At 29.1% G+C, this 13,851-nt stretch overlaps 1 protein-coding gene across 1 annotated transcript; it reads left to right on the top strand.

The window, feature by feature from the left end:
• Positions 1 to 10,081: 10,081 nt before the first annotated feature.
• Positions 10,082 to 12,545, top strand: LOC140810001 (uncharacterized). Its single transcript, XM_073167788.1, has one exon. The coding sequence runs from the start codon at positions 10,188 to 10,190 to the stop codon at positions 12,138 to 12,140; it is 1,953 nt and encodes a 650-aa protein (XP_073023889.1). The 5' UTR covers positions 10,082 to 10,187; the 3' UTR covers positions 12,141 to 12,545.
• The last annotated feature ends 1,306 nt before the right edge of the window (positions 12,546 to 13,851 follow it).

Raw genomic sequence — 13,851 nt, 5'->3', positions numbered from 1 at the left:
TGTTGATGGAACTATTTTGATGCATCAACCACAGTTACCTGCTTCTCGAGAAACAGCAGACCAATTATTAAATGCTAGAGACGCATCAGAATCCATAAATATTTTTTATGGATAACAATTTGATTAATAAAATTGGATCTTAAATCGGGTCAAAATGATTATCAAAACATCTTAAAATTTTAACGATATATATTTGACTATTAATCTATCTTTATTTAATCCACTCAACCAAACACACCTAGAGTATTGGTTTTAATAAGCATAGAATCTGCCACAAAAAGATACAACTGATGCAAACCCGAAAAATTTCCAAAATGGACGAGAAATAATTAAAACAACACAAACGAATAGAAGAAAATGGGTCTCCACTTTCTCCAATGTCGATGAAAGGATGGTGAACAGTAAAATTGATCACGTGATGTAATTTATCAGCTGAAAATGATTTTGAAAATTGAAAAATATCAAAAAGCTTGCAAAATGGGCTCTCTTGGAGTCAAGTGTCTCAAAACAAACATGCTTGCTGTTTAAATGGACTTAAAAATCAAAAAACATGATCAGAGTGATGCAACCAATCAGACCCATAGTGTAGTCCCTACTTAAATAATTTTGCCACAGAATTCATGATATGTGCCAAATTCCCCCAGCCTGGATAAATAGCAAGCAAACATTCCGAGTATATATGGGTTTCTTGTTTGAGCATTCCCTAGGCAAGTTGTGAATTGTGAATGCAGCAAATATAAGCTAGACAAAGAACAATGGTCATTCAAGAATCAAGATGATTCCATTCTTTTCGCATAGTCTCCAATCCACTCAACTCCATCATGCGTATTCTTTTTTTTTTTTTTTTTTTTTTATTTCTTTCGAAAGAAATGAGAGCGAACGATATCTAGGTTCCAATCCATGAGTGATCATATCCCTGAAAAGCTGGTACGCTCAATCACAACTTTTTTTATGCACAGTCCACATATCAATAATGAGTATGCTGTTAAGCAATTTTGATATGCTGCTTTGTGCTCACTTCTGTACTCATCATTGAGGTAGCACTCATTTAGTAAACGTATAATTCAAATATAATTCATCATGTTTAATATCTGAGTACCACCTCAGCGATAAACACAAAATGTGAGTATAATTGGTGGACAATATATCAAAACTGCATATACATTTATGTATACTAGAAAAGTACACGTGCATTGCACGTGAGTAATTAAATTGTTGGAAATATAAGTACGAAATTTCGATAATATTTAAATGAATTAAAATATGGCTAATAACATTTATTAATTGAAACAAACCAAACCACAAAATTAAGAATCATGACCATAGATGGTATATGAATCGGAGAAGTTATCTTATCCACATGAAACACTGTTCAATATACTTCTTGGTTGATTTTGATAACTTAACAACTCTTTGTCATAGTTTGTTATAATATACATATAACCATTTTGGTATACTCAGCAAGTATATGTATAATCGTCTTTAACATCTATTATGTTATTTAAAATTCTCATCTGGAATCTGACATGCTCGTAGTTTACTTCCCTATCAGAACGTTTTTTCGGTTTTCTACATTGTTTTTATCCAATAATCTTATTTTCCAAATATTTATTTTATTGTTGAAAGATTTTTCAGTTTTTGACAATCATCCACTATAACTCATAAAAATAAATATTGTTTTTAGTGGTGATTGGTTTTTATTTGTGACTAAAAGTATGTATGACATATATATTCTTCAACAATATAACCAATGAATAATGCTGTAATTTCTTCAAATATTGTGATATTTGTAATATCATTTTTATATATTTAGTATCAATATTATCAACATATAATTATAAGTTTAATAAATTTTTAACAATTATTTCTCAATCAGTGCGAGAAAGACTTGAAAATCTTTTTTCAAATAACTATATCTTAGAACCGTGTCATCATTTAATTTGACTCAATTCAGGAAAGTCATTTCGTTCGTCATTTTTTAGAAGATTTGGAACAATGATTGTGTGCATCATATCATGGAGATGATATAGTTTCAATCTCATAAACAAAACAAATTTTATTCTATCGAGTTTACATGTTGTTTTATAATATTTTATATATTTTGGAACGACATAAAAAATTAATTAATGTATTTTAAAAATCTTGAGAAGGACACAAATAACGTAATTAAGATATGATATGAGATATCATTCAAATATATATATCAAAGTATTGGTCTTATTAAATATCTCATCTAATAATACAACTGTTTAGATTTCATGAGCATCTTATAATAGACAAAATTAATTGCATGAAATATTGTATAATTCAATTTGAATTTCACTATTCGGCTAAGTGAATTTATTTGGCGAGTAGTTCTCTATATTACCATCATGTATCTCATTATTAGTTTGTTAGCCACTTTAACTAAAAAATAGACAAAAACAAACTCTTAGCCACCTCGAAATCTATCGAGATAATATTGGAAGAAATAAAGTGCAACCGGCTCAATGTCCCAATTTACTAAAAATGCACAAAATTGATCTATTGTGTCCACAAAACTTTAGAATTGTTCTCATACTATTAAAAATAGAATGAGAATTATACACATTTTTTTCATGTATTTCTTTTTCTGAATGAAGAATTTTTCTTTTTGTTTATTCTTTGATAAATATTGATATTTTATATGGCATCAATATGTTGCAAACCATGAAGTAGCAACATAATCACTATATAACCCTTAAAGGTTTACACATATAATTTTCCAATTTCTTCTTCATTGTGCTGCGTTGAAATTTAAAAATGAATCATTCTTGATCTTAATATTTTGCTTTAAATACGCCTTCAAATATATATGTATATGTTTCATGTCACTTAATTAGATCTAATTTCAAATATCTAAAAAATGTGTTTGAATTATATCATACAGAAATAGGGACATAGTAATATGCAACATTATTTTTTTAACATGTTTTTTCATGCAGTATGTTTATCATAAATTTTTTGTTCAAAATTTGATTCATTTTTTAACTACATATATGAAGAACCAATAAATTATATAATTCACAGAAATCATATATTAACATCTTCGTAAAACATAAGACCCAGAATATGTGGCTTTGATCGGTGTACTCTCATACATATTTTCATATAAACAACAAGACAAATAATAGAATATCAGAAAAATCAATTGACGCCAACAATACTAAACAAAATGAATTTAAAAAATTCATGACACAAACAACCTCCATAAAAAATGATAACTCAAAGTTCAAAAATAATTTATTTAGTACAATAACAAAGAAAATGAAGTATATACGAGCAACAAAAAGCATAAATCACTCTCAAATTAAATACTAACTCATATTATTCAAAAAATTTATAAATTTTTCAATACTTTTTTTCAAATAAAGAGAAGAAGCCTTATTAACGTCATGATTTCATAAATATTTTACTTTTTTAAAAAACACACAAAGGAAAAAATGGTGCCTCAAAATCATCATGAAAAATCCTTTAATAAAACATTAAGAAATAAAAATATAATACGAAGTCACACAATTTTCCTTAAATCAAAGAAAAATATTAGACTGTTGACAAAATTTATCTGACAACGACAAAACATATGTTAACTTGTGATGCAATTAAAATTTAAAATCATGCATAATCATTTAATTAGAACAAAATCGTATGCCAAAAATCTACTTGGTATTATCTCTTTTAACAATTTATCAATGTTTGTCGTCCACCAGAGGCTCATAGATCCACTAATTTTTTTAGTTCATCTATTAATTTCACAATAAATAATACTACAAAAATAATATAATCAAGCACATAAAAACTCAAATTCAAATAACTTCAATCAATTTAAATAAAAAATTTGAATAGAGAATATTATAATATTGTAAAAAATTTGAATACTAATTTATAGACAGAAGTCTGGAAATACATTTGTCTCAATAAAAAAATATATTATATCTTTATATTCTGAGATATAAGCTAAAAACGAAAAAACATTTCATTATTTTTAATATTTTTTAAGTCACTTCAAACTAAGTAGTCTAAGCAAACTGAAAACATCATTATGTGTTTAAGAATTAACAAAATATCTCAAGGGAAAAAAATTAAAAATAATCATTTTTGTGGGATATATGGTTTTGTTTTATATTTTCTTTCGGTGAACAAACAAATCACATAAGGAATCCAAACACAATATGATCAATACAAACGACATATAACACCAAAACATGTAATGTTGTGTTAAAAAACTCGTCTCATTGCAAGAACATAAAATGATCAAATGAAGCATATTATTTAGTAATATTTATTTATCAGCATATATAAAAAATTGACTAAATAGCTTAAATTTCAAATAGTGTTTGGAATAACTTACATACAAACATTTCTCTCAATCATATATCTTTATTGACACATAAAGATTTTGAAAATATCTTTATTCTAAATGTGATAAAGAAGTATAACCTTAATATTTATTAATAACGTCATTATTACCTATCATCAATATAGTAGATATTTTTCATGAATTTGACGGAAAAATGTATAAATTTAGTAATTAAAATTAAATTTAAAAGTAAATTAAAACAATAATTAGTTTGATTGAGTTAAGTACACTATTAATGATCTTATTAAACTAACATAAAAAATGACTAAAATAACATCATGAACATGAAAAATTGTAAAACAAAAAATGGTATAAAACTCGTCTCATTGCAAGAACACAAAATGATCAAATGAAGCATATTATTTAGTAATATTTATTTATCAGCATATATAAAAAAATTGACTAAATAGCTTAAATTTCAAATAGTGTTTGGAATAACTTACATACAAACATTTCTCTCAATCATATATCTTTATTGACACATAAAGATTTTGAAAATATCTTTATTCTAAATGGGATAAAGAAGTATAACCTTAATATTTATTAATAATGTCATTATTACCTATCATCAATATGGTAGATGTCACGCCCCGAGCCCGGGCCCGCGGCTGCGTGACTAAACAATGAGCCCCTATAGCAACTACTTCGTATCCGTCCTCGCTTTACGAAAATGATTAACCCAAGTTGCTATAGAAGTCCATTGTAAGCCATTATAAACTCATTTTAAATCTTGATTTTTTTCGATGTGGGACAAGGGTATCACAGTAGATATTTTTCATGAATTTGACGGAAATGTATAAATTTAGTAATTAAAATTAAATTTAAAAGTAAATTAAAACAATAATTAGTTTGATTGAGTTAATTACACTATTAATGATCTTATTAAACTAACATAAAAAATGACTAAAATAACATCATGAACATGACAAATTGTAAAACAAAAAATAGTATAATAGTAAGGTTACAAATAAAAATCATATATTTAATAGATAATATTTATTTAACATCATATATCGAAAATTGACTAAATAGTTTAAATGTTTATATTGAAATCACTTACATACAAATATTTTCTCTCAATCAGATATATTTGTTGATACAAAAGTAGGATTAAAATATTTCTATTGTAAATGGGAAGAAGATGTTTTATATGACCTTAATATTTTTTAATTATTTGATTTTTTTCAATGTCACTCATCTCCATTCGTCTTCCTATTATTACTTTAATATTCGTAATATAAATAATTTTTTTAATGTATAACATTATGAGAATGATTTTCTATTAATTTGATGTCATTATATAAATTACAGTAATTAAATTTAAATTTAAAAATAAAAGTAAAATTAAAATAATAAATAGTTTGATTGAGTTAAGTGCTCTATTAATAATCCTATTAAATTTAAATTTGCAAATAAAAGTAAAATTAAAATAATAAATAGCTTGATTGAGTTAAGTGCTCTATTAATTATCCTATTAAACTAACGTAGAAAATAACTTAAAGAACATCATGACAATTATACAAATTATAAACCAAAAATGTAAAATAGTAAGTTTACAAAGTAAAATAAAAATAATAATTAATTTGATTGAGTTAAGACACTATTAATTATCATATTAAACTAAAATGAAAATAACAATAAACAAAACGGTAAAATAATAAGTTTACAAATAAAAGTCACATATTAATAATAATAATAAAATAAAATAAAATAGATGTCAGTAATATTAGCAAATTTTTTAAATGTATAACATTATGATAAGTTTATATTTAAAATCAAAATAATAATTAATTTGATTGAGTTAAGTACACTATTAATTATCATATTAAACTAACATGAAAATTACTTAAAGAACCCCATGAACATGAAATAAAATAAAATAGATGTTAGTAATATTAGCAAATTTTTTAAATGTACAACATTTTGATAAGTTTATATTTAAAATCAAAATAATAATTAATTTGATTGAGTTAAGTACACTATTAATTATCGTATTAAACTAACATGAAAATTACTTAAAGAACACCATGAACATGAAAAAATATATAAAACAAATGAAAGGATAAAAAATACTCACAAATAAAAGTTAAGTACACTATTAATTAACACTAGTAAATGATGCACATGCATTGCATGTGCTATTATTATTTTTAATTTGATCAAATAATACTAAATAATTAACACGAAATTATTTTCGATTTAGAAAAGTTGTTCGATTTAAAAGGGAAGTTTTATTTTGATTTTTCTCTGACTTGAAAATGTTTTTAGTATGGTAAGAAGAGTAATTATGGAATTAAATATTTTGGTGTACTCAAAGATAGTTATTTTAAGGTCCTCACACTTAATATAATAGTATATATATTAAACTAACATAGAAAATTACTTAAAGAACCAAATGAACACGACAAAATATAAAATAAATAAAAGGATACAAAGATAAGCTCACAATTCAAACTCATATATTTATAATAGTAGTAGTAGATAGTAGATTATTTTAAAAAGTTTAGGGGATGAAAAATCATTTTATTTGTAAAAAGTACCCATTTAATGTTGATATTCAGACATATTCCAATTGAAAATATAAGACGGTGCAAAATGATTACTTTGATTTGATGGGGGAATCTGGTGGAGCGTGCCAAATTGGCTGTATTAGAGGGTGCAAGTTGTAAAACACCCTTAACTTTTTTTTATTTTTACCATGATAACCGTAATAGTAAATTAATAGTAACAACGATCAAGATGGTAACAACCCAACTATAATAATAGTATAATTACTATTATCTTATACACTTGCCATCATATCCTTCCTTACTTTTTCCTATAAATACAATCATTCTATCATAAAAGAGAATAAACATTCGTACACAAAAATTCAATAGAAAAGGGAAAAAATGGGTGAGAAAATGTCAAAAATTGAGGAAAATCTTTGAAAATTAGTAAATTTTGTCAAAATAATTCTGGAAAATTTACCAAAACTTCCTATTACATCCAGAAAAAAATTGGTGCAGGAGATGTAGCAAACAATTTCATAGATTGCTTCAAAAAAATCAAAAATCGTGAGCATTTACAAAAGTATACATCTAGAAATAATCTTTTTAGGTTGCATGTTCATTCACTGGAAACTCTTGCTTAACTCTTTATTTAGATATCGGTTATAACAGAGATATCGTTCCTGGTGTTGAGTAGAATCCATGCATGTCAGTAAATCGGTCGGAAAGTAATTGGAAGCACTTATTTTCCGGTAGCAAATTTGCTAGCCATTCAATTTAAAAATACAAAATTTGGGCAAATCATGTTGTTTTTATCGGAAATTTTTTTATACAGAAGTGTAGACATTGATGAATGGAGTCTGCTCGGAAAACATCGGCCATGCGTGGCATTGGATTCGCCGTCACGCGCCACCCTGATGACGGGAATTTTCATGTCCGAAGGTTTCTGCACTTTTTCTAGACTATAATTAAAAATTTCAAAGCTTTCGGACTGGTTTAGGAATTTCTATAAATTTTTGGAAGAAAAACAAAATCAATTTTCACAAAATTTTGGGACAGTTAACTTTAATTTTGATGCTTCTGGATTTCAATAATGCATGCCGTTGTTGAACTTAATTATAAAGAAGAAAATGTTGAACATGATGCCAAATATGCTCACTGTTCAGTCAATGGCCGGAAACAGTAGCGAAAGTCTCCTTTTTTATGTCGGCAAAACTTATAGTAGACCATTCTGAAATATAAGATCTGGATAAAATGAGCTTAGAATTTGAAAAAAGTTTATATACAAAGGTTATAGCACTTTACAAAATACACCAACTAAATTAATTTTGAATTATTATGATTTTTCTCGTAATTTTAAAGTTGTTTCATAGCCCAAATTTGATCAAGAAATGAACTTAGGCAAATCAATTATCAAGGAATCTTACTGACACATGAATTATCACAACATTGATATTTATATGAATATCAAAGCAATTGGATTGTCAAAGCAAATAACTTAATAAGATATGAAGGTAAAGTTTATTATATGTTTTATTTAAAATGACTTGTTTGACATTTGGACTGGAATTTATCGTAATTCTCTCTTTATTAAATTTTTTATAAACTGAAATATATTGAATAAATCGAACTATATATGATCACCTTGATTTATCTTTGACTGTCTGATGTACTTGATTCTTGGTAAAATAATTGAGATATTATTGAAAACGAATGACTGAATGGACCGGGACAACGGTCATTGTACATAATTTTTAGTCCACTGGACAACGTGGCTTAGGCTTGGAAAGTGAGTCGAATGGACAACGAGGTCAAATCCGGGTATATGGTTCATCTGAACAACATGACTTGGGTTAGAAATCATAAGTTCACCTTGGCTCATACTAATTAATTGTACCGATTCTACATGAGTATGTGGAGAAAGGTGATACACCGAATAATGGTGGGATTCAAAAAATTAAAGAAAGAAAGAAAAGTCCGAATCCCTTGCATTTTTATATTATGATTAGATATCTTGTGCGACGATCTCAATGATCTATATCCTTGATACAGGTCGATCCGATCCATAAATGTAGTAAAAAGTAATAATTTTAAGATAAAAAATAATATTTTTCACTCAAATCAGCATATATTACATAATATTTCTTCATGGTATAACTAACAAAAAATAATATTTTGCTATGAAAAATAATACTTTAAACATAAAATATGATATGCCGAACATTTTTGACTCAAATCAGCATATATCACACAATATTTATTCATAACATAACTAAAAAATATGATATTTTGGACATAAAATTAATATTTTATGGTCAAGTCTAGTCGATCAGATATTTGTCTAAAAAGTTGACTTATAAGACCATATGACAAGGCTTTTTATGTTGGCAAAAACTTGTGTGAGACGGTCTCACGGGTATTATTTGTGAGACGGAACTCTTATTTAGGTCATCCACGAAAAAATATTACTTTTTATGCTAAGAGTATTATTTTTTATTGTGAATATGGGTAGGATTGACCCGTCTCACATATTAAGATCCGTGAGACGGTCTCACATGAGACCCATTCTTTTATGTTTACCTATTGGGATTTGGGATGTGTTCCGTTTTGTGTTTAATTATTGGGATTTCGGTTGTATTCCTTCCAAAACTAAATCCCAACAAAATAATAATAATGATAATTTCTTAGCAACAATATTTCAATTTTTTTAAATTGAGGATTTTTCTACGGATGCAAGTTGTCCATAGATAGGCGTGAGCAAAATCTTGATATAAACTGAAATAACCAACCAATCGAATTACTTGAAATTTTTGATTTGGGGTAAATCGGTAGATTTTTTTTTTAAAAAAATTATCGGGTTTATTTGTTCGATTTTGGTTTTGAATTAAAAGAGATAAACCGTTAAAATAAAAATAAATATCTTTTATATTATTAAGCAATTATATAATGTTTTTTGTTTTATCGTTTTTTGGTTTTATTTTGCCCCTATTTGTATCAAAATTACATTTTTGTTTTTGTTAATTTCAAAAACATTTTTTAGTTTTTTTACATTTTCAAAGCACTTTAAACCTCGATAATTTCAATTCATTTTAGTCCATAATAATAAAAAAATAATTGTACACACACGCAGCGGTGCAATAGCTATAAAATATAATAAGGGCATGCTCAATGAACATTAACATCCTCTCTAGTCTCTCCATTGTGATCTTAAAATATAGGTTGTCGTCAAACTCAAAGCCAATAACAATTCTGCTTTTCATTCTCCTAGTCCTACCCACACACTGAAACGAAACTATGATTTCAATATTTTTGACTCACCTATGACTTCTACGCATAGCACAAATCTTTTTCGTTTCTCCAAGAAAACATATTCGATTATGGCGACAAAAACTACTTCTACTGCAACCACATCAAAACCTCAGAAACTGCAACCTCAGAAGCAGGCGATTACCGAACAAGAGAAGCGGATCGAAGAGGTTTTATCATTTCCAATCCTTTTGTCCGACCAGATTTCCGAAGCGGTTAAAGAATCCGATTCTTTCAAGTTCGAGTGCTCTGAGGTTGGCAAGAAAGTCGAACGCCTCTGCCAGATGCTCCGCTCCGCCGCGCGCCTTGCATCCTCCACCACTGCTGGAGCTCCATTCTACGACCGCCCCCTCCGCCGTATCGCAATGGACGTGTCCAAGAATCTTGAAAAGTCACTAACCCTAGTTAAGAAATGCCGACGGCGCAGCATCCTACGCCGCGTGGTCATCATAGTGTCCGCCACTGAATTCCGCAAACTCCTCGGATTCCTCGACTCCTGTGTTGCTGATATGACATGGGTTCTCTCTATTTTCGAGGCCGGTGGCGCCGGTGGAGGTATCAGCCTTACTTTACCCCCCATTGCCAGTAACGACCCTATAATTTCTTGGGTTTGGTCTTTTATTGCTTCTTTACATATGGGTCAATTGCAAGATAGAATCGAGGCCTCAAATGAATTAGCTTCATTAGCTAAAGATAATGATAGAAACAAACAAATAATAGTTGAAGAAGGTGGAATTTCACCTTTGTTGAAGCTGTTAAAAGATAGTTCATCAGCTGAGGCGCAAATGGCCGCTACCTCTGCACTTCAAAACTTAGCAAATGACGCGGAAAGGGTCCGAGCAATAATTGATGCTTTAGGGGTTCCAATAATTGTTCAAGTTTTAGGAGGTTCATCAATGAAAGCACAAACAATGGTTGCAAAATTGGTAGCTTCAATGGCCGAGCATTGCCATCTTGCACAAGAGGATTTTGCTCGAGAGAATGTGATTAGGCCACTCGTTACCTTATTGTCGTTTGATTTATTCATGGACGACACTAAGCTAAAAATTGGGAAGCAAAGCATACATTCTATCATCCAGATTAACAAGGAAATGGAGAAGAAGAATTTGTACAAGCCGGGATTTGGGTCGTCTTTATCTATGCAATACTCAGAAGGAAGCAGCAAGGGAGGGAACCATAGGAAGGATAGGGAGAATGAGAAACCAGAGGTAAAACTCTCTCTGAAAATTAGTTGTGCTGAAGCACTGTGGATGCTAGCTAGAAATAGTGTGCCAAATAGTAAGAGGATAACAGAGACAAAAGGGTTACTTTGTTTGGCTAAGCTTGTGGAGACAGAAGAAGGTGAGCTGCAGTATAAATGTCTGATGACGATAATGGAGATAACTGCTGCAGCAGAGTCAAATCCTGACCTCAGAATGGCAACTTTTAAGACAAATTCACCAGCTGCAAAGGCAGTTGTCGATCAGCTTCTAAGGATGATCAAAGATTCTGATAATTCAAGGTTACACATAGCGGCTATAAGGTCAATAGGCTCATTGGCTAAAACCTTTCCGGCAAGGGAGACAAGGGTGATCCGTCCGTTGGTCGAGCAACTGAGGAACAGCAATCAAGACGTGATGGCAGAAGCTGCTAAATCACTTGGGAAATTTGCTTGTCCTGAGAATTTTCTGTGTGTTGAGCACTCAAAGACTATTATCGATTTTGGAGGCGTTCCGCCTCTAATGAAGTTGTTAAGGGGAAATGAGAAGACACAATTACATGGACTGGTTCTTATCTGTTACCTCTCCATTCATGATGGTAAGAATGAGGATTTGGAACGAGCGGGAGTTTTGAATGCCTTCGAAGGGTTGGACCGTGCAATTATCGCCCAACATCCTGAACTGAAAGAATTGATATCCCAAGCGATATATCATCTTAGTGTGTTCCACCAGTCTCACTCTGGTTTACTTGCTCAACGACAGTTTTAAGCTCTGTAGATTCCCCGATGTGATTCATGAGATCATAAGGCATATAAAGAATTTTTAAAGATTGTTACCGTGCTATTCAATCATGATAGCTTCTAATTTTATTTGAGTTAGTTTTGTGGTCTTAACTTTTTATGTTCTATTCTTGAAGTGGATAATTTACATTTTGGAGAAGCAGATTGATCAGTTTCTGCATGGTGGTTAATTACTGTGGTGGTTGCTGAATGCTGCTTATTACGTTACCTAAAATGGATCGTACATAATATGGTTTAGAGGATATATTTGGCGCAATCGAGTGAGATGCTAAAATTTAAAAATCTTTCATGGGAGAATCACACTTGAATTGATGATCTATGTTATGCTGTAAAATTGATCGAAGAGCAAATAAAATATTTATTATTTTCGGTAGTCATGGGAAGGAAGGACAAAATGCATCAAAAGAAGATCAATAATGTAGGAAACTGGTAAATTAGACATGCACGCATCTTATTTATCCAGGAACAGACAATCAGATCTCATCTCCTTGAAGATTTTATGGGATAAAATCTTAATCTTCTTGAACTATGTTTTTCTTTTTCTACCTGGCTCATCGGAGCTAAATACAAATTTAATATTTTTGGACGGCCTTTCCTTTTCTATTTGTGCTGCTTGAGCTAAAATCTCCATTTTTAAAAATAAAAAATAGAAGAACTCAACCGAGCTACAGCCATGATGGGCATATATGTGGCTTTGCCCTTGCACATTGAGCCCCAAAAAAATTTATAGAAATATTTTTTTTACTCGAATAGCATATCTTTATATTGTCTATCAAATTAACAAAAAAAGTAAATTATCTTAGTAATAGTTATTTTATTGTGGACTTTTAAAAACTCTAAACAAAACATCTTACATCATATGTTATATAGTTTCATTTTCTTTTTGAAAAAAACTTGTCGTACATTAGTCATTATTATACAATCATAAGAAATTACTTTTAAATAAATAATTGAATTGCTAAAAATAATATTTTTTATAGTAATTTTACCAATGGTCAATGCAAAGAAATTATTTTTAAATAAATAATTGAATTGCTAATAATAATATTTTTTTATATTAATTTTACCGATGGTCAATACAACTGTAGAAATGATCACTAAAAAAAATTCTACTTAAAGTTTCACATTTGAAATAGAATAATGTAATTTTACGACTTTGTAGATGATTATATGAGCTAACGATTGGAATGAACAAAAAGAATATTTCTAAATTTTGCTAATTTATTTTTGCGAATTTTTGTATGTTTCCAAGTTTTTTTTCGCAAAGAAAAAATTCATATTAATTTCATTTCGATTTAAAAATATGTTTTAATTTGTTCATAATTATGAAATCAAAAGTAAAACAACCATTGATACAAGATGATTTAGATTGAATATAAATTATCTTTTTAATTTCATAAAATTCTTTATATTTTTTACACGTACTTGATTGTGATACTTTTTCCATCAGTCCCACTTTACAGCAATCATAAAACAAGTTTTTTTTAAAAGATATAACTCGTCAAAACGCTTCCTCAAGACAAAATTTGTCCACTTGATGAAAAATTTCTTGCTACGGTTTTGTTTTGGATGGTAGCATGCATGTCATCCTCATATAGAGCAGCATCATGCATAAGATGATGATATTTGTTCATGCCTACCACGCCATATTTTTAACGAGAAGAGTACTCCTCGTAACG

The sequence above is a fragment of the Primulina eburnea genome, chromosome 13 (genome assembly GCF_022965805.1).
Source record: "Primulina eburnea isolate SZY01 chromosome 13, ASM2296580v1, whole genome shotgun sequence".
In the NCBI taxonomy this organism is placed as follows: domain Eukaryota; kingdom Viridiplantae; phylum Streptophyta; class Magnoliopsida; order Lamiales; family Gesneriaceae; genus Primulina; species Primulina eburnea.
Note: the sequence above shows the minus strand (reverse complement) of the source record. Positions and strands in the feature narration are given on the sequence as shown.

What these genes read in the sequence shown, in the direction of transcription:
- LOC140810001 (XM_073167788.1), top strand. Translation starts at nt 10,188, where the DNA reads ATGACTTCTACGCATAGCACAAATCTTTTTCGTTTCTCCAAGAAAACA.